Raw genomic sequence first — 21,799 nt, 5'->3', positions numbered from 1 at the left:
TCCCCGAGTCTCGTCCCCGCCTTCCCCGGGAGCGAACCCCGCAAGAGCGAGCCCGGGAGGGGCGGCCCCAGCCCCAGCCCCGTTGCGCAGGCACCAGCCGGACAGCCCCACGAGGCCCCCGAGCGTGGTGGTTGCCATGGAGACGGACGGCGCATCCCGGTGAGGGCGGGGGGCGGCCGGGACCGGGGGAAATGAGGGGGATCCCGGTGAGAGGTTGAGGGGAGGCCGGGCCGGTCTGGGCAGGGCTGAAGACGGTCCGCGGCAGTGGAACGAGCGGAGGAGCCCGAAGAGAGGCAGCGCAGAGGGAGAGAGCAGCCCCTGGTGTTCGGGGTGGGCTCCGGGCCCTGCTCGTCCTCCTCTGTTCTCACCCTGAGTCAGTGAATCATCTCGACATTTCTTTTACTCCCGATATGGCCTTGCAGGCAAAAACAATATTTCGACACTGAAATCCCTGTAATCAAGTCTCACATTCCTTTATTTTCCTAAATATGATTAGGAAGCATGTGCTTAACCCGTGTGCTCAGGTCAGGGTTATTCACTCCCGATTTCTGTCACTTCCCTCACACTACCAGAAACTCAGGTGCATTTTCTGAGCACTTGAAGTGATTTAGGGGAAGGGAAACCTTGAGGAACCTTGATGGTCCTTTTCTCTTTCCCTTTCCTTCTCTTCCCATCCCTTTCTTCCCCTTCCTCACTCCATTCTTCCCCTTTCCTTGCCCTTCCTCTTCTCCTTTTTATTTTTCAAAATGAGCATCTTGCTGTCCTAATATTTCTAGTAGGAGGCAGAGCTGTGTAAGGTAAGGCCACACCTATTTTGCTTTCCAAGAGACCTTTATTTGGTAAAAATCAAGTTACTTGTGATTTCTGGCTCAGTTGCTTCTCCTGTGGATATTCAGAATCTCTTTGCCAATCATTTGCCAAACTGAGCTAAAGGAGATGTGAAATTCTCAGCTATGCATTTTCTCACTGGAATTCACTGGAGTCTCTGCTTGACTACAAGGAATACTGCACAAAATGCTGCTCTTGAATCCATGTTCATTTCTCAGGCAGCAGGGTGGGAGAAATGTACATCCAGAACTCTCACACAGCAGAGGGAGTTGCAATCCCCAAAGGAACAGGAGGCCAGACCTTTTATACAGTTGTTTTAAAAATTACTTGATATGTTTTTCTTTCCCTTTAGATCAGCAGGGAAAGAATGTCATCCAAAACTCATGGGGAAAGCTGAATCTTTCACATACTCCATTTAAAAAAAAAAAAAATTGTTAATAAGAGTTTAATGAGGGAGTTCAGTAAACACAACAATGCAGGGCAATGCCAGTGGATGGTCTGAGGGCACTTTGTTGACACTAAAATCCAGAGCAAGCAGCTCCTATCTGCAGTGTTTGCTAATGCCCCAGGCAGTGGTTTCCTTCCAACTTAACACAAGCACAGACCCTACTGCCTTGGCACATGGACCTGCTGAGCAAGGATATGGATGTAAGAGAAGATACACACGAGGAGCAAAGCAGCAAAGGGGCTTTAGAGTAATATTCCAGCTGCCAGCTTTCTTAAAACATATTAATATCCTGAGTTAATTCTCTCCTGGTCAGAAGCTGCTGATGGAAAGAGGAAAAGCTGTTGCATCCTCCTTTGTTTCCAAATAAGTCCCTTTTTCTTATGAGAGCTGCACATGTTATTTCTTCTTCCAAAAATGCTGCTGTAATCATCTGTCACAGCTATCTCCCAACACATCTTTTTTCACCATATTTTTAGCATTAGGACTCCACATTAATAGATTATTCTTAGGTTGTTTAGACTCAAAATATGTATCATGGATTTCTGAAAAAGATAAAAAATGAGTAAAACATTGAAGACTATTTTATTAGTGCCTGTTGACTGGAGACACTGTCTGACTTTCTTGTTGTGAAAATACTGCATCTCCACTTCTATCACTGATTCCAAGGTTAAACAGAAATGTGATGGGTTTAGTGTATTATACAGATCATTTGCCATTTTTTTTGTTAACACTATTATCAGATTCCTCTCAAGTTGTTACATATTTTTATAATTAAGATAAAAGAGAGAAAAAAAAATCTCAGAAGCAAAGGGTTGAAATCAGTTTCTTCTTCATCCTAAGTGATCATCAAAAGCCCTACTAAGAGTAATTAGAGGTAAGTGGGTATGAAAAATACAAGTATAGTGAACATATTAATAATGTTCAGAATAACTACTTTGCTGTTATCTTTTCCTGCCATGATTTAAACAAGCTTCTTGAAATAAATCTGCTGCCTCTAAAAGGCTGTTCTGTATTTTCATCTATTCAGGAGTTAGAAACCTTATCATAACTGCCTGGCTTAGGGGAAATTACTCTCCTTTGACCCAGAGCATTATTATCCTTTAACTTAAATACCTCTGTCTTTCCCTGGTATCTGCCCTTCCTCTGGATTTAATGAGAGCAGTTCCAGTCACTGCCCTGTGCACGCTTTCTAATCTTATCTCCAGGGAGAGCTGTGCCCTCTTCCAGCACATTTCAACACGTGTCGCATTAAACAACTTCCTGCAATAGACAGGGACATCAGGAAATAAATGTGGGAAGTAAATCAGGGAAATGTGGGAAACAAATGTGTTACTTTTGTTTGTTTTACCTATTCTGTACTAACAGACATCAAATAAACCTGCTCTGAAAAGTGGCCCTTATTTTCCGCCAAGTGAAATTAACTTCATGGTCCAACTGTAAATTACATATTTTCTTCAACAGAAACAACAAAAAAGGAAGAGAACAAGTGATAACAGCTTCAGTACAGCTGTATCCAAACCTCTTTAATTTTCATAGAATATGGCCATGTCTTATGCTAACAGGGACTGCCTGGTGTGTTTCCTTGGCATGCTTACAGGTTGGGCTGTAATATTTTGCAGGCTTAGCATATGTTTATGCAAGGGTTTTATAGATGGCACAAATCCAGTTGTAGGTAGAGCAGCCAAATTAAAATTTTGTTAGTGGCTGTTGATACTTCCATTGCAATGACACTCAGAACCTCAGTCTGCAGTTGTGCTACGTATTGTACAATAAATACCTGGTTTGTATGTACGGGTTTTGGAGGGATTGTCCAATGGCATATCAAAACATTAAAATTCTGAGACATTTTCCGTTGTTGTGCAGGTGTTTTCTTAGGTATTTTTGGATTAACAGTGAATTTTCACTTTTCCTTAGATATGCTTTCACAATATTCCATCTGTAGGCAAGGCAAAGGGGTGCTCAAGTGTATGTCAGAGCAGTTTCATGTTAGAAGTGCAAGTTAAAATAAAATAATACAGGAAGTTAAAGATTGTTTACTCAGTCCAGGTATTGGTTCTTGTTTAACTTTCAGCATCTTAAGATGGTAACAGTTCCTGCTGAGAGGGGACTGGGATCACAGAAGTGTGAAGGCTACACAGTAATATGGAGGAATGATTAGAGCATGAGGGTTCATCATCTGAGACTTTATAGGACATGGATTTCTTTTTTCCTTTTAAAAAGGCACCTTTCTTCTGTTGTTTCCCAAAGTCCACTATGAACCACTGCTCTCCCTGAACTGAATAAGGAGGCACCTCACCCAGTTTGTGCCCTCCATACCCACTCCCTTCTCAGCCTGTCTACCCAGATCTGCTGTAGGAGGGACCAGGACCTCTTTGTTTTGTGAAAGCTAAACATTCCCACTGTCCCTGAATGCAGCCATTAGCAGAGCACAGCTCCTCTTATAAACATTGTATGGAAGATTATAAACAAAGCCAGGGAAGTATATGTAAGGCTGCAAAAAAGGCTATTTCGGGTCTACCTTTAGTTTAAACTACTGTTACTGACATTACTAACACCATAGCATTTTTTTGATTGGTATCTTTTATCTTTGTTCCTCCTAGTAAGAACAGACAGACTAAACAAATGGAAAAAATCACTCATCTGGAAGCTCTGATGTTTAGTGCTGTGCTGGAGAACTGTGTGGATCAACTTGCAATTATTGGATATATCATGCCGGTTCCACATGATGACAAAACAGACATCAACCATGTATGTGCCACTGCTTAAAAAGATGTATATCATATCTTTGTTTTTTCTTTGTCTTATATCTTTTACCAGCATTTAAAAAAAAAAAAAACTCAAATATATTTTCTGTTCTATATCTAATTCTGATTCTATGACTCTTGGGTGAAGAAACACAATAAAAGTGACCTAATTTTAATATTTATACTGCAGCATCACTGAGAAGCCTTGGTCAAGAATTTGTGCAAAGGACCCTTCTGATCCAAGATGAGGTTTCTGAGATTATAATTTTAAAATCTCAGTGGTTACACAACATGTAAAGAATTGGGGAGAAGGAAGCAACACACATATAGGTTCTTTGGTAGATACAGAGCTATTTTAAAAGTAGAAATGTATAGGTATTTCAAAGTACTCAAAACCAGGGTAATTCAATTCCTCTTTAAGTCCATGCCAAAGTTCCTTTTGTTCCCACAATATATTAAAAAAGATGCACTTCAAAATATATTAGTAACCACCCTTTCTCAGTGATCATTAATTAGTAGTTGATTTCTAATATGCATCATAGCTAAGATGGTTGGACAGAGATATGGAGAACAGGGAATTCCTAATGCTCGGGCAAGGGTTTGTTGCTGTGAAGGAAGGTGGTGTGACATTTCTGGTAGCTGCTAGACATAGGAATCAGGATGGGAACATCCTGAGGGGTAAATGGCTCTAAGTACTGTGGTCTATAAGTGACACAGCAGGTTCTTTCCAGTTTTAGCAGGTTTGAAACCTTTTTAAGATGAGCTCAAGAAAAAAGTTCATGATCAGGATGAAAATAAAAACTGGGATCTGAGTTTTGACATCTAATGGTGTTCACTCTGTCTAATGTACCACGTAAGAATGCCAGAGGAAGTTAAATAATGTTTTTCTACGTGCTTCCTTTCCATATTACCTTTTCAAAAAACCCATGGCAAAGCCGCATCAGCAGCAGCTGGGGTTACAGTGAATTTCAGGGCAGGAACGATGCTGAGACTGTGCCATAGAGGGCACTGCTCCCCTGAAAGACTCCTGGGAGCCGGCCTCAACTGCTCCCAGAGGATGCTTCTCCCTCTCATGTGCCAGCAGCAAAACAGAGCAAGAGCATATCTTGGGACAGCAGGAATTGTCCTCTTCAGACACACAGACTCAGGTTGACAGACCTGAAGGTACACATAAATTATAGAGAAAACAGCTTCGCTTTTCTCTTCAATCACAGATGCCCATTTTCACTAAGTCATTTCTCAGAACAAAACTTTCTCACAGGTTATAAACCCTGTGTTCTTAAAGATGTCAAAACAAATTGAGGAGGAAACATTTTAGAAACAAGAAACAAGAAAATGGCTTAGGGAAGCTACTTGCTAATTTCGGTGTTCTGTAATTTGCTACTCCTCCCTGTTTCTCAGTTTGCATTTGGCTGTTTTCATTGTATTTATACAAGATCTGTATTTGCAAAGTACCCTGGAGTTCTATCAAGCAGACAAATCAATGGTATCTTCAAAGACTGACATCTAAATTTCAGTTGATGACATTTTTGAGAGGATTAATCACAGTGTTGGCCAGCACCTCACTGATTTTCCAGACTGGATGCTCTTGCACATTGCTTCACACAGTGCATGCCCCAGAGGGAAGCAGCCTTTCTATTTGCTGAATTTTGGGCAACAGACAAGCACTTAGGAGATAACACAGATGGTAACACATACAGTTTACGAACTTACTGCTTTTACATAGTTATTTGTTGATTATTAGTGTTTAAGTCTCAACTGTTCACAGACAACCCAGTTATTGCCTGTGCTGAACTTTCCCAGACATTAAAAAACATGTATCAGAACATTCATAAAATCTACATGATATTAAAAGTTTGTCAAAATTAGTTCTTTCTGAAGTACAGTTGTCACCTACCAGCTATTTAAGCCCTTTTTTTTTACTAATTAACAATGCAATTTTCATTGGTCTGTGTATGCTTTGCATGTGATTCATTGAACATAAATTTAACGGCCCAAAAGTTAAGCACGTAGTCACTTAGCCTCCTTCTCTAGTCACTGGTGAGTCAGGCACTGCCAGAGGCTGATCCATCCCAGTCCAGAGTTGTCCGAACCACTCAGCATGAGGCAGTCCCTTGCAATGTCCTCACAGACTGCAGCAGCACCTCAGACCTCTGACAGAGCCTTGCTTGACTTGCCTGACAAGTAACTTTTTGGAAGTACTCCTGGCATCCACAGCTGCTGCCCTGACCACTTGTTTTAACTCTGCCCTCTCTGCTCTGCTGGCACAAATGTGTGCGTGGTTGTGGAAGAATCTGGACTGAGAACTGGTGCTGCTAAAAAGAACTTTTTTTTTTTTTTCCTTTTAGCTGGAAAATGTTTAATCACAGTGAGTTCTCTGTCCACTTCCCCAAGCAGCCAGGGTGGGGAGCAGGCAGCTGCAGACAGGGAAGGGGCTGGCAGAGGCTGTGTTAGCTGCAGTCAGCAGTGCTGTTGTGAAGTGTTCAGCCACAGAAATGCTGGTAGGCAGGCAAGAAAATGTTCTCTTTTAATGTTCCAGTATATACACCTGCATTTTATCCATAACACATAAAGCAGAGAATTTCCTAGAAGCAAGAGCTTAGCTGATTTTATAGTGTGCTTTTGCATTTTTGGAGGCTTTTCTTTTTTTAATGAAATTGCACTCAATCACAAGATACCTTTCCATGAAAAAGAGAGCTGCCAATATTTTGAATTTTTCCTTTGAATTCATGTTATATTTCCTCTGCCATTACTCTCTCAAAAAACCTGCTAAGCAGATAGCAGACAGAAAGTCTATCACCTTTATTTCCACACAGCTCTAGTTATAACAATAATATTGTAGGGAAAGGCTGTGGTGACAGGCAGTGGGAAATACCCAAGCAGAGAAGGAGGAGAAACAGGCTAACAGTCTTCCAGTTTGTAAAAACTGCTGCAAAAAAGGAGGGAACAACTTGTTCTCTGTGCCTACAGAGACCAGGACAACAAGCCAGGGATTCAAATGCTGTTGAGGAGAAAAAAACTTTCTTATGGTAAAGAAAGTTGTGAGGTGCTGGCACTGACAGGAGGGTGTGTAGTCTCCACTGCTGGAGGCCATTAAGAACATGTCAGATTAAGAACAGTGTGAACCATCGTCTCTTGGAGTGGATGAATTCACCTTTTTTGGCCTTTTCTAGTCCTGTCACTTTAGGACTTTTGAGCCCATAAGCTTGAATGAGCTACACTGTGTGCTCAAAACTAACCAACATAAATGTTTCTGATCTTCCACTCTTTGCAGAATGTAACATGCACTATCAGCTGCTCTCAGTATAACCTCATTCCAGTTTATTACTGATTTTCTTCCTCTCACATAATGTTGCAGAGGGCTTAGTTCTGCTGTGCAATGCAAGCAGGTCTCTCTCATTCCCTTTCCCCTCTTTCCTTATTCTCTTATTTCCCTTATACCCTTTCATTCCCATCCAGGAAATGAAAGAGATGGTCCAGAAGGAACTGGATAATAAACCCTCAGAGCTTATGTCAGCAAAGCAAGAGAGTGGGGAAACAGCTACCTCCACGACCCTGAAAAACACCGAACACAAGCAGCAGCAGGAGGAAACTGAAGATCAAAAAAGCACTCGCCATTCTTCCAAAAGGCCCAAGAAACGCACCACTCGGGCTGCACAGAGGCTCAAAAAAGTTTATGCTGACAGGTGAGTAAAGCACCTATGAGGGATGCTCAGAGCTGTAAAGTTCTCAGTCTACCTCTTGAAAGCAAAAATACAAATTCCTCACTCTCCCACTTCCAGACTACATCAATCTCTGTCTGGAAGGAGTTCCTCTAAGGACAGCAGTGGTATCTTTCATAGATAATTTCGTTCCAGCCTTTGCTTGTCTCTGGATGCTACCTAATGACCAGCAGTTATTACCAGTTTATTTTGTATGGGGATGTAAAACATTACCCCATTGATAATGGTTGCCTGGGTAGAAATCATACCAGGCACTAATCAGTGCTCACGTTCTGGTACCTGGAGTCAGGTTCCTTTAGCAGATCCCACATGCAAAGGGAGATTGGAACCTTGTTTTTGAACTCAGTCATTCTGCAGGGCACACAGAGCTTCTGTGGCAGTTACAGCCATTATAGAAAAGGTAATCTATATAAAGACTAAAAATTTTCTTTCTTTTTTGAAACAAATTTTATTCCTGCACCTAAACCAATGCCCTGATTTGCCGAAATACCAGAAGCCTTTGGTTTGACAGAGATTATAGAGCTGAATGCTCAGTATGCATTTTTCTGCATCCTGGCTTCTGTCATTTAATATCATTTCAACAATGGATTTAAAGAAGATTCTAACACAAATGAGGGAAATGCAGCTAAAATGTAAATGCCACATGCATCATGACATTCAATAAACTGGACAAGCCCATGTGTTGCATCACCAGGTCTCATTTTCTAAGGTCCACCTGTCATTACTACTGCAGGCCAGCAGCTTTCTTAATGGCAACACATTATCCAAGCACGGATATGTTTGTGCCTTTTTGCAACTTCCCTAAGTAGTATGCAGGACAGATTTTTAAATTATAAACTTCAACCAACTCCTAATATTGAGTTCTACAGACATATAATAAGCAGATACCATGGGAGAAGCACTTCTGGGTTTGATAAAACCAGAAAAGGGATCTTTTATTTCCTTACATTTTACAGTAAACAGTAATGGATAAAACTGTCAGACACTGTACTACCAGCACCTGTAAAATATTGTTGTGTTCTTTTTTTTTCCTGGCAGGCAGTATGCAAGTAATGTAATTACACTCACTATTAAAAAGATGGAGGAATTGGGAACATTTAGTAGCCTAACAGATGCTAATGAGAGAGAGAAGGCAAAAAAGAACAAGTTTTTTGACATCCTTATCAGGTCAGTGTTGTGTTCAGTTCTTCCCTGTTTAAATGCTGCAAACCATCCCCACTCAGTACATGCTGAAAAGAAAATAAGACCCAATAAAACCCAAACACAGAAAGGATACTTTTTAAAAATTTAATTATTCTGTTTGCTTTGCAAACTGCAATTTTTCCACTTCGGAAAGAAACAGTGGATGGGTCTGATACTGATCTGAGCTAGGAATTGCCTGAGCTTTGACCATGGTGGACACCAGTGGCTGAATGAGTGCAAATGCCTCATTTCAATTAAAACATAATGTGATGTAGGAGCTCCTTGATCTTTTACTCCTGTCCCCAGTGAAAGCCAGAGCAGCAGAGAATCTGTTCAAATCAGGGCCAGTAACATATGGCCTTTAGGTTGTCTGATGCCCAGGAGAATCTGCTCTGACCCATATGCTAATAGGCTTCCTCTTCCCAGCAGCAGTGAGGGGTTAGCACAGATGGTGACAGAGGTGTCTTATTTAAGGCTAATCCACCAGCCACTGTGCTGTGATTCTCTTCTGTCCCAAATCTTTCAGGGTACACATTTGTTATCATCTCAAACTGGTGAATTTTTAGCTCAAACTTCTGAGCTCTAGAGGTTTGGTGGTTTTTTTAGCATGCAAAGCTCTGGTTCAGTCCAAAGACTGTCAGAGAGAATTTCAGTCATCAGACAAATATTTGATCACTTTACCTCAGTGTAGCAGCTTGGGCCCATCATTGAGGGTGCACAGCAAAGCTACTCTCAGTCGTGATTTGTCAGGAGTCCAACCTACTGGAACAGTTCCTGGCTGCTCAGGGATCTGCCCCCAGGGCAAATCCCCAGCTTCAGTGGAATGTGTGACTTCAAGCATGAAACCCAACTCTTCCACTGCCTAAAACCAAGGGATTTATTGTTTATCAATGGAAGGGACAGAAAGCAAGAATGAGATTAGCAGTTGGCTGTGGAGTAACTATCCAATACTGAAAGGTAGAAAAGAGCAAACTAAATCAGAAAGGACATAATCCTTTTTATCCCCTTCTGTCAATCATATCTAGCCATGTTGTACTATACATTGTTTTCATGGAATGAACTTGATCTTCGTACAAGATAATAAATACTTCCCTGGTCTTGTGTAAATACACTGTTCTGAAAGCCATATGCAGTGAGATGACAGGGACTCCTTATCAGAAGCTTTTGTTCATCAGTCACCCAGATAAGGACTCTGAAAATGAAATGCATGTGTGATTGTAAGGTTGGGATAGGATACAAAGTTTCAGGGGCCAACTGTAGTATTTACTGGGTTTAAAACTAATCATAAGCATAAAAGCTTAGAGAAGCACTCTGAATGAAATAAGATAATAATACCTAGAATATTTACTACATCTGTTTTGTTTTAGACAGATGAATGCTTCTCTAGCTTTTGGTCTTCACTCAGATTACTTCATGGATCTCAGAACCTGGGACAGTGTTCTTTGGAAGATTTTAGGTCTGATATGAAAGAAACAACATTCTCATACACATAACACAATTTGGCACTCTTTGCTGCTCAGGCTTGCTTCTGCATAGATTCATGGGCATTTTTGCCTAAATCTAGAAACCGTGACTCAATGACAGGCATCTTCCCTCTCCACTATAGTAATTGCATTGTCCTCGAATTCATTCCAGGCTTTCAACAAGAGCATCCCCTGTTTTTTTGGCTTGTTCTCCCTTTTGTTCCCATCTGCCTTGCTCAGTCTGTGCACCTCTTCTTTCAGGATTTACTGACCAAGTCAATAGTTTTGGTGAGAACTCTGTTTAACTTACCACACTGTATCAGGAGACAGGAAGTTCTCCTTCTAGGTAAACAGCTCTTGTCTTTTTTGATACATTCAAGTAATTGTATTTTCCAACTTTAGGGAGGAAAAAGGAAAGAAGGAGATAAAGGCACTCCAGAAACAGCTGCAAGATGTCAAGAAACAAACTGATAATGACCTTCAGGTGAGAGCACTTAGCACTGGGCATCTTGCCAGGGGGAAGCCTGTTAGGAAGCTGGCCTCTGCTGCCCAGGAACTAGCACTCAGAGAGGCCATGGCCATACACAATGAGCCACCACTTAGGAGTACAGAAGTAGAATAATTACAATAAAGATTTGTATTTGGAATAAGCCTACTAATGAGTTCAAGAGTAGTGTCTGATAGTTTTCAAATGGGAGCTCAAAATGCTCATAATCATGAGAGACTGTGGTCAAATTAGAATATCCCCAAAACTCTGCTGGGAGTGACAAAGCACAGATACCTGCAATCAGTAAGAAAGAGGTTATCTGCAGATAACAGTATCTAAGGTTCTGTCATACTCAGTCATGGTAGATCATTTGGCACAGAAGGAAGTGTGCCAAAGGGAGCGAGAAGGACAGAAATCTATCATAGGGCAGGCCATTTTTCTGCTTACATTTTCATCTGGGGAAAGTGTTATTCTATTAATCTATTTTTTCTAGGCTTCCAGACATCAGATAATCCCAAACATGCCTACACAAGGGCAGATCAATGTTATTGCACATATGCTGTCAACTTAATCTTTCTGAAAAGCTTCAGCCCTTCTGTCTGCATCATGCAAAGGGTGTGTGCATGCAGAGTAAATTTGGGGCATTCTGGAAATGTCAGACTTGCTACACAAGTGCAGATCAATTGAATGGCTTATCACTGGTCACTTTGATGCTCACCAGACAGCTCATACTTGATGCTCATTCAACATGGAAATGTAGCCTGGCCCTGCTGAGGCAGGAGATGTGTGATAGCAAAGAAGCAGGAGGCAAGCTGGGGCAAAGCTGTACAGGGGCTGGGGGAAGGAACAAGAATCTGACACTTGGTTCAGTAGTGAGCAAGAGGAGAGCAAGGGCATCTGAGGAAAGAATTGGTGTCACTGAATTTTGTCTTTGGACAAAAGTGTGGACAGTAATTAAATCAGGATATAGCTGAGAGAAATTTTAAGCCCCAGACATGCTGGTAAAGTTTGGTTTGTAGAACACAAAAGTTTTGTGTTGGCAGCCTGGATGCACATGCAGTGGAAAGTTTAATTGTAAATACAGGACAGTTGTAAAAACACAAGGGACCTATTTGCTTCTCATATTGTCCCTTCTCAGTCGGACCCTGATGGCTCCTGGGAAGTTCCTGCTCTCCCAGGCTGGTGAATGATGAGGTAGTTCTCCATCTGTGTAGTGCTCTTCAAACCTCACCACGTCTGTACACACAATATACGGACCCAGTCCTGGTTTAATGCCTTCCCAGGGGCTGTAATCATCCTGTCTTATACCAGCAGTAATGTCCTGGCACTCCACAGTCAGGAGGCCACTTCTCTGTGTCCTGCCCTGCACCTCTCCTACCTCCTGCAGTCATAAAAATGTGTGTAGCTCCCATGCTGAGAGGGGTCTCTTCTTTTTGTCCTTTCAGTGCTAATTCAGTTTTTGGGTTTTGCCTCATCAAGTGGGATTTGCACTCATCTGGGATTTTTTTATTTTAATATTTCAATCTTAAAAGTCCTTTTCTGAGCTTCCTTATAGTTTCAGCTTTGATAACAAATCAAAGACAAGACTACTTTAAAGTACTGCTTTCCTCCTGTGCCAAAAATAATGGTGTCTCACTGTGTCTCCCAAGGGAGAATAATTTCTATTTGCTTCATATGGGATTTTCCCATAGGCAGCTTTACAGACACTTGCATGATTTGTCACCTTGCCAACTAATTAAAAATAAAAATACAGCTTTGCTGACTGTGGAGTACTTTGAACAACAATAATAATGCACAGACCTGTAGACAAAAGCCTACATGGCTGAGAAAACAAAAGCGAGCAAATCTAATCCTAGAACCAGAAAAACACAGCTTTTGTCTCATTCATGTTGCTGTGAATTTGTATTTTCAGCCTTTCTACCTCTTAATAAAATGCTAATTAATAGTGTATTAGCCTGCTCAGCTCATTTTTCTTTCTAATGGGACACAAATCAAATGCTAAATATTCCTCTATTTTGTTTTCTCTTGGAAAGCACTGATGCCTCTAAAGGAGCTGAAATGGTACATCTGGTTTTGCTCTTACCTCTCTATGCAGAAGCAGCACTGGTAGCTCAGATTTGGCTGCAGGGGGTCTGTTTGCTGCTGCAGTGTTCATTTTCTAGTTTCTATAAAAATACTTTCTCTGGTTTCCTGGACAAGAAACAGCAGTGTGTGTGGGTTCTGAAGCGGATTAATATCATATAGGATTATATGGCTTAACATAAAAATTTAGGAATGTAAAATGTAACATTCATGCATTGCTCTTCATCTGAAGACTTTTTATGTCCTGTAGGTTTTGTGGTGTACTCATGTCATACATGTGTGCAGGTAGTGGTGTAATTTTATAATAAGCAGTAATATTACAGCTACCAGACAGAAATCCAAGCCATTGCACCACAGTACCAGTGAAAACAGGTCTGTAACTTTAATTGTTAGTTGTCATAAGACACCCAGATCCACTGTATCAGTGCATCACTCAGTCATGCTTTTAGAAGAAAGATTAAAACCTACCATGTTTCTTCTCTTTTCCTCTCCCAGGAGGACAAATGCATCAATGGAGTGTTCTGTGGAATGTTTTAAACACATATACACACCCACTGGTGCATGTTTCTACTGGAGATATGCACAGGATGATTACAGTAAAAGGCACATGGTTTGTGATGGTTCTTCACTGCTGGCAGAGCCCTAAGGAGCACTGTAGGACCTGGAGCTGGTGCACTAGATCCAAACCTGTCTCCAGAGGGGCAGGATTTTCCACAGGAGCGCTGTTGCCAACAGGTCTGCCCCCTCTGCCAGCAAACTGCCCCTCCTGGGGCTCTCCTGCAGCTGCTGGCATCAGCACTGCGCTGCCCAAGGGCTGCAGGAGCTGTTCTGTCAACGCCAGGTGACAGCCAGCCCCGCTGTCCCTTGGGCACAGACATTCCTTGAGGGTGTTCTGGAGCTGGGACAGTGGTGCAGGCAAAGCCTTATTGAAATGCCTGCAGGGCTGCCTGTTGTGGTTTCAGGGGAGCGAGCCCAGGCTGCAGCAGGTGTGTGGATCCAAGCACATCTCCAGGCCCTGCAAGCTGAGACGCCACAGCTGCCAGGAAGAGCCTTGAGCTCTGAGCACTCAGCACTCCTGCAAGGCAGAGCAGGGCCCTCTGTCAGCACAGAGCACAGCACTCCTTCCCCTGCCAAATGGGCAGCATGGGACTGCTGGAGAATTCCTCAGACTGTTTACTCCTGTGGGCTATTTTTGTAACCAGCTGTATTTTATGACTGTAAACACTAATTGCTGTGGAAGAGCTGGGAGATCTTGGTGGCACTTACAAGAGAGATAAATCAAAGTAAATGAAAACACAGGAGCTTGGATAAGGTCTCCAGCTAAGTGCAGCTGCTTTTGCAGCCAAACAGCATCTGCAGGGAAAAATCTGTGGTACCAGGTGACAACAGACAGGCCCCTGAGCTGATGTCTGTAAGCTGAGAGATCAGAGAAAATCAGCTTGTTTACCTGCTTGTGAAGCAGACTGGCTCCTGACAACTATTTCCTGGGTTTTGATCTTGGTCTCTGCCAGTTTTCTGATAGTTTTGGACATGAGGGATGGTTTGGCAGATTTGATGCTGAAGTCATCCCAGACAAGCAGCCCTGAGATTTACTGCATCAGCTATGAAAGCATTCCGTGTTCTGGCATGGACCTTTGCTATGATAAACCATAACGAATAAATACTAACTCATTTTCCCAGTTACTGTCCCGTAAGTTCAGGGAACAGCACACTCTGCAGATGGTACCCACAGCTTGTGGGCACTTATGGCTGCATTTACTACCTTCAGCTAAATCCCAAACGTGCCCCAGCTCTGCAGCACCAGGTCCTGCAGCAGGAGCTGCCCTCACGTCCTGCTGGCTTTCCCTGGCCAGGCAGAGGCTGCTGTAAACCAGCAGTGGGTTTTGTATTTCACTTCCTGTCTGCTTTGGATTGCGTAACCAAGCCCCCAGACTCCCCACCTCTAACCAGGATGTTTTACAACACCACAGACCAAATCCAAACCACACACATGCCATTCAACAGAGAAAACAGAGCAGATGGGCCCCCATCCCAGCTGAGGCCTCGGGCACTCAAATCAAAAGCACATTTTTTTTACTAAAATGTGAAATGGAAAAGAAAATAACCTGGTGAGAAGTTCATGCTCTGCTCCAACTCTCTGAGTACCTTGTAACCTAGACTGAACCCTTATTTTCTGGCCAGTTTGCAGATCTTGAGCAGATAGCAGTAACACACTGACATCAGCAGTGTTTGGCTTCCCTGAGCCACAGCACCACAAAAAGTTGTGGGTTTGCTTTGTTTTAATTAGCATCTCCTCGGTCTCTCTGCTGGTTCTTCAATTTAGACATGATTATGTGACACTATGACACAGGAAGACAATCTCAAAATAGAGTGGTACACTCACATCCCCTGTCTACTGACCAGGAACACAGCTCCTCCCAATGGCCACCAAAATTCCATGCCAGGGAAAATAAAGGCCGTGACCAGAAACCTTAATAAGGCACAAACATGTCTGTAGCTGTCTGCAGTCATATGATGATATGGCCATAAAAAAAATAGTATCTGGTTTTGAAACCTTCAAAAACATGTGAACACCTTTGAACCCACAAAACAACATCAGCCAAGGCTCCAATTATCCTGAGCCTCATAAATTTACTCTTCCTATGTATGACAAGGGGTGCAGAAGGAAGGATTTTCGTTTTAACTGTTCCAAACTCTTCTTATAAGGAGACCTTTTCCAAATGAGTCATGCTGCAAAGGCTTTCAAACACAGCACTATTGAGCTGGCTTCCTCCTGTGACATTTTTCCATGTTTACACAGCTAAGGAATGTGAGGTGCTTCAGAGACAAGATATGTGGGCTTCAAAAAATGCCAGCACTTTGGTATTTCATCTTCAGAGGTTTGGCTGATGAATATCAAACTCACCACAGCATGTCAGAGAAGCAAAGAGAAAGGCTGTAATGGAGCAGTTGGGTGCATTCACATTGATCTTGCATAATTACACAGGAAGCTTTGATGACCTTTTAACTTGATAAAAACCTCTTCATTTTAGAGGCATTTGTCCCAAGTTCCAACCCCAGGGTAATGCACCTTTATCTGTTATTCAAATAAATTAATTAAAAATAAGTAAACAAAATAACAATCCCAAATCAAGCAAATGCACTTTGCTTCCTAAGCATGCTCCAAAAGCTGGACAAACCACTCAGGATTCTGGCCTATGGTAGTACTCTAGGGAACAGAAAACTTGAGTTTTCTGCCCCAGGAGAGCTCGGCTCCGTTGCAAAGCAAGGCATGGGGAGAGGCTGGGACCTCATAGCCAGCTTTTCCTTGACACTGCTTCCTTGCCCTGGGTGTATGTTTTCATAATGAAGTGAGCACCATCTACCTGGTAAGATTTCAAGAAAGAACTGTTTGAAAATATTAGCAAGTCAGGATTAGATTTGCACCTGTTCCTAAGGCTGTGTTTATACAGTTGCTGCATATCTAGAAAAAAAATAAATCCAAGGAATAGAGTATGCTTTATTATAACAAACTTTGGCTTTTGTGGGGCTGATACATTATCCTCCTCTTACAGATGCTCCCTCACTGAGATAGTCTTATGCAAGATGTTAGTAAAAGTAAAACCCAACTTTAAGTGGTTAAAATTCTTTGGCTTTTTTAATATTTATCCTAAGCGTGACTGAATCAATTTCTTGACCAGAGAGCAGGCCTGCCTTGTCCCACTCTGTTCCTCACTCTGCCCCCTCCAGAGGCAATCACTCCTTGCTGATGGGTTTATTGCTGTCTATATGGGTTACAGATCAAACTAACCTTTGGAATGCTTCCTTGCAATGGAGCAACATTCAGGGAAAGTGAAGCCTATAGCTTTGTCTCTTCTGACCTTATCAGGGAGTGGAGAGATTAAGAAATGGTGAGCTGACCCCAGTCTTCAGGCTTCCTTTTGTGCTGCTTTTGTCTCCACTAGAACCGAGATAAGGTTATTGATCACCTCAAGGATAAGCTTCAAGAGATGACAGCCAAATTGAACACAGAGAGTAACTACATGAAGAAAAACACGGATCTCCAGATCCAACTAACCCAGAAAAAGTGCAGCAGTGCAGAGGATGCCCTGGAGAAGGAAATCCAGGTAAGCCTTTCCCCGTGGCCCATACTGGAAGGCATCTCCATCTAGAAAGGGAAAAGCCCTCCCTCACACCTCAGATGCCCTCTCTGTTCTGCATTAGAGTCACCAGCACAGCTGTTTGAACTGGATCAGGAAACTCATTGGGGTTAGAAACCTTTATCTCTTCTATTGTTTCTCTGTACATTGCTGCAAACACCAACAACAAGGATGGCATGGCTTTAGGAGACGGGGAATGCTTAAAGTAATGCCATGATCAGAAAACCAGACCCAGAAGTATATCCAAAGGGGTGGTTACAAAGGTATTAGCAATCTGAGCTCCCAGCAGATTATACAGATAGAGCTGCTTATGTGGCTCTAAGGTGAACTGGACTAGAAGACTGTTCTGGTTTTGCAAGCATCTTTCTTTGACTGATCAAGGTCTGATCTAATGGTTCCTTTTTCATGGATAGTCCAGGAGCAGGGACTGCCTCGGCTGATTTTATCACTGGAAAAAATGTCTGTGGACTACACAGAACTCCAGCATTTTTACTCAGCTTTCAGCAGCAGTGTGTGCACACACGTACACTCCAACATTGTCTCACACATGTTCTGTCTGCTCTGATCACAGAATTTGAAGAGCAAAATTGATGAGGAGATTCACCTCCACATGGAGACTGATAATTTCCTCACACAACAGTATGAGGTATGTGTGATTGTCAGCTATTGCTTAAAAGAGCAACCTATAAACACCATATAATTGAGAAGTGTCTAAAGGTAACCAGTTATTGCTCCATCAAATGTACCAGGTTAATGACTGCTGCAGTATGAATGATTACTTGTCCTCAAATCTTAATTAATTCAGCTGTCCCAGGCTTGGGATTTGCTACATATAGATATATTTCCTTAAAATTAGGGTTCATGTAATTAATAGCATTGTTTATTCAGGTGGTATGGATTTTTCCTCTCTCAGATAGTTGCATTTGGCAAATTGGACTTTATTTAGGTCCTCCTTGGCAGTTACTGGGGCTCCCAGCAGCGCAGTGAAGAGCTCAAAGTAAGGGCAGCAGCTTCAGAGACCCAAGGGCTGAGCAGAGGGGAGGGACACTGAGGAGGGAATGGCACAAACTGCCAGTCCAGTTGGCCAAAAGGCTGATCAGCTTTATCTGAGGAAGAACTGGGGTTGGATCACTGCTAACCCACAACTGCTGTACACATTTTCAGCAGCATGACTGCCCTTGTGGTGTTGATTCAGAGGTTCAGAGCATTCCTATCATTAACAGTGAATAACTTTACACTGCAAAGCCTCTCATAAATGGTATGATGGAAAGAAAACCTGGGCTACTGCAGGGTACCTGATGCCACTGCCAGTATAGAATTTAATAGGAAACAATAGGTTTTTAAAAATGTAATAATTTGAGTGCAAACCAGTGCTGTATCACGGGAGCAATTGAACAGTGTGCTCTGCACCCCAGAGCTTTGGTCTGATCAATGCTTCCAGCAAGGGGACTGCCTAAGTACATACTGAGCCTGGCTGGCCTCCAGCAGCCGGCCCAGCAGCAGCCCCTCAGTGCTCAGACAGCAGCTGGTGGCTTTGCAGGGGCCCCAGACAGGAGGATGACCATGCCCTCCATCCCCCTTGTGTGTCCAGCTGTGATGCCATAATGAGATTGATGCTTTTCCTCAGATTATTTTTCCATGGAAGCAATCACAGTGGTTGCTATGGAAAAGTTATTGGTGAATAGGAGGAAGTCATCTGGGTGACTGTTTCAGAAACACCTGCCCTATTCATGAACACAAAGCCAAGTTCACAACCTGAAATAGCGTGAAGTGCTGGCCCCTGGGACCTTATTCCTGGTGTGCTGAGCTTAATCCAGAAAGTGGGTAGGGATTCAGGCAGAGGATAAAAGCTCTCCCACTGACAAATTGTGCTTTTTAATGCCCCCTCCTTCTGTATACACACAAAGAATGGCTTCTGGCTGTCACTTGCTTCATCAGGACTGACTGCACAGAACTAGCCCTGCCGTAATTTATGAGTAGTCTTAGGGGTTTGATCCTTTCAAAATGAGAAGGAAACACTGACCATGCACAGTTTACAGGACTCTCACCACCATAATGAAAGCAGGCCATATAATAGTAGCAAACCTCTGTGCACTCCTTGCACCATGCTGAGCACCACTCTCTCCCCATGCAGAAGGTGAAAGAGAAACTGGAGTACTGGATGGAGAAGTATAAAAAAGACACTGTTGCAAAAGATGAAGAACTGGGTGATCTAAGGGCATTAAAGGCAGAGAACTTGGAAACGATGCAGAGATTTGCCAAGGAGGTAAGACATCAGCAGCATCACAGTGTTCAGCCATGCAAAATTGCATTGGGCTTTTTCCTACAGTCATTTGGATAAGGAACCAGGACCACGGGAAAAAATCAGTAATTTTGAGGCAGAGGCTGTGATTATAGCACTTGTCTCAGGAAGACAATGGCTGAGATGTCATCTTCTATTTGCCACCTGTGACATCAAGGAGGGATGATGATGTTTCTCCTCTAGCAATTTTCAAATACCAGCAAGTAATGAGAGAGCTACTGACAGCCTTTGTGAGGGGCAGAGGTACTGTCCCATCCCATCAGTATGCCTCACCTTACTTTGCTGCCTGAGTCTGAACAAATCTGCTCCTTCTAGGAAGATCAGGGTAAGACAGGCTGAGACTGGAAAAGGCAGTTCATCCCTTCCTGCAGACACACATTCCCAGCTGCACAGAGCTCTGTTATCATCTGGGTAGAACCATTCCTGCCCTACTGGGCTCTTGGTTAACTGCTGGGCTCTGATCACAGCAGAACAGCAGCACAGAACAGAGAGAAGCATCTAGAAAAATGTGTGTTTTAAAACCAGAAGGAATTCACTTGTAAACATTCCTTACCATCCGTGGGTTGGAGATGATGGGACTGAGCTGGATGTTTCCCTGCTTGTGGGCTCATTTTTCACTCTACACTGTCACGTCAGTGTCTCCAGTGTGTTCGTACATCATCTGCTGCTTAGCCTGGGGGACCAAGTGTCCTCCCCACCACCAGCTGTTGCCTGGGAAGCCATCAGCCAGCCCTTTTACAGCACAGGATCAGGGGTTAATTACACCCAGGCCGTGGTGAGAGGTTTCACTTTGGCAGCAGCTCCAAGTGCCTGAGGACTGACGGTGGTAATGAGCAACATTTGCCATCTGGACTTAGGAAAGACCAAATAATGGAGGTGGGGGAGGAAAGCCCCCACTCACACATTATCCCTGGGCTGCCCTGGAGCTCCCTGGTGCAGAGGGACACCACAACCCACGGGCCTGAGCAGTCCTGGCAGGGCTGTGGGAAGTGTGTAGCAAGGATGAGACCTGTCGGCAGCAGAGGGAAAGAATCCTTACACCAGGGTCCAGGTGAGCCCTGCCATGGCAAATGGCTGGACACAGTGAGCCCTGAAGGCTGGCCTTGCAGTTTAGGGAATATCTTTGTCATGGCTTTTGCCACCACTGTGCTTTCTTGCAGTGCCTGATGTTCCAGGCAACCATCATCATTGACCGGACAGAAAAGGAGGACAAGAGAAAACAAAGAGAGCGGGAAGCCCTGGAGCTGAAGAGTGCTGTGAAGGTAAAGGGGAGCAAAGCTGAGGCAGTGCTGCTCCAGCAGCAGCTGGGAGCTAATAATCTGTGCCACAGGCTTTGTACAGGCAGAAAACAGCCCAGGGAATCTGGCTGGTGTGTGGTGGCACAAGCAAAGGACAAAGCTTGTTCCTTTTGCTGGGGCACACTCAGAGCTGGCAGCTGGCTGCAGCTTTGAGATGGTAAATGAAAGGGGAGCAGCCAGTCTCCTGCAAATATCACTGCACAGGTGATACAGGGAGGGTCATGGGCTGGTGGCCCTGCTTGTCCCTTGCCACCAGCAACAAGTGCCCTCAGCCCAGCTGTGGATGCCTTCAGCACAACCAGCACAGGCCCAAAGGCTGCTGCATGGGCTGGGGATTCCCTTCTGTGGATGGGGAGTACAGAAAAGACTCTCCAGGCATTGAATTGTATGAAGTACCCAAGCAAGTGATTTCCCCTCAAGCCTCTCTCTCTCTTTCAGGTGCAGGCCTGGTGGAAAGGTACAATGGTCCGCAGATTCCTTGGCCGCTACAAGGAGCTTGAGAAGTATTGGAAGGCACAGTTAGCAGAGAAAGAAACAGGCAAGGAAAAATCTGGAAAAAAGAAGTAAGAAAGTGGCCACAGATGTGCTCCAGGACTGTTGCTGGGCAGGGCACTGTGGTACGTCTGACAGGACAAAATAAACCATGTAATGGAGCTTGGGCAATTCTGGAGGACACAGTTCCTGCAGACACAGTTATGGTGAAAGCTGCACTAAGATCTCAAAGCTGCCCTTGTACAGCCTTTTTCCCAGCAGAAAGGGGATTTGCATCAAAGCAGTGAGAAACACTATATCCCGAGAGGTGCTTTATGGAACCAAGATAGTGGGAGGTAATCCTGTTACCGGCCCCGTAACTCACCAGCATGGGATGCTCTGCACCCAGAACCGCCTCTGCTGCCCCCAAAGCACCGGCCCTGGCACCCCCAGCTGGGCTCTCTCTGTGCTCTCCATGCCTCCAGCGCTGGCATCAGGTCAGCAGGGGAGAACATGAGCAGTTTGCAGTGTAAACACAAGTGCAGTCAGAGCACACAGGTTTCCATTCCCACAGTCCTGCACAGTGTCAGTGCACAGACAGAACAGCTCCACATACCTTCTGACCAAGGGAAC

General features: G+C 43.6%; 1 protein-coding gene across 1 annotated transcript; it reads left to right on the top strand.

Annotated features, from left to right (window-relative positions):
• The first annotated feature begins 45 nt into the window (after window positions 1-45).
• IQCG (IQ motif containing G) lies at window positions 46-21,350 on the top strand. The gene is made up of 10 exons (XM_058843532.1): window positions 46-159; window positions 3,877-4,036; window positions 7,480-7,706; window positions 8,781-8,909; window positions 10,790-10,871; window positions 16,901-17,062; window positions 17,667-17,741; window positions 19,230-19,361; window positions 20,558-20,659; window positions 21,134-21,350. Exons 1-10 carry the CDS (start codon window positions 137-139, stop codon window positions 21,260-21,262), a joined length of 1,221 nt encoding a protein of 406 aa, XP_058699515.1. The 5' UTR covers window positions 46-136; the 3' UTR covers window positions 21,263-21,350.
• The last annotated feature ends 449 nt before the right edge of the window (window positions 21,351-21,799 follow it).

The sequence above is a fragment of the Poecile atricapillus genome, chromosome 8 (assembly GCF_030490865.1).
Source record: "Poecile atricapillus isolate bPoeAtr1 chromosome 8, bPoeAtr1.hap1, whole genome shotgun sequence".
NCBI classification, from domain to species: Eukaryota; Metazoa; Chordata; class Aves; order Passeriformes; family Paridae; genus Poecile; species Poecile atricapillus.
Note: the sequence above shows the minus strand (reverse complement) of the source record. Positions and strands in the feature narration are given on the sequence as shown.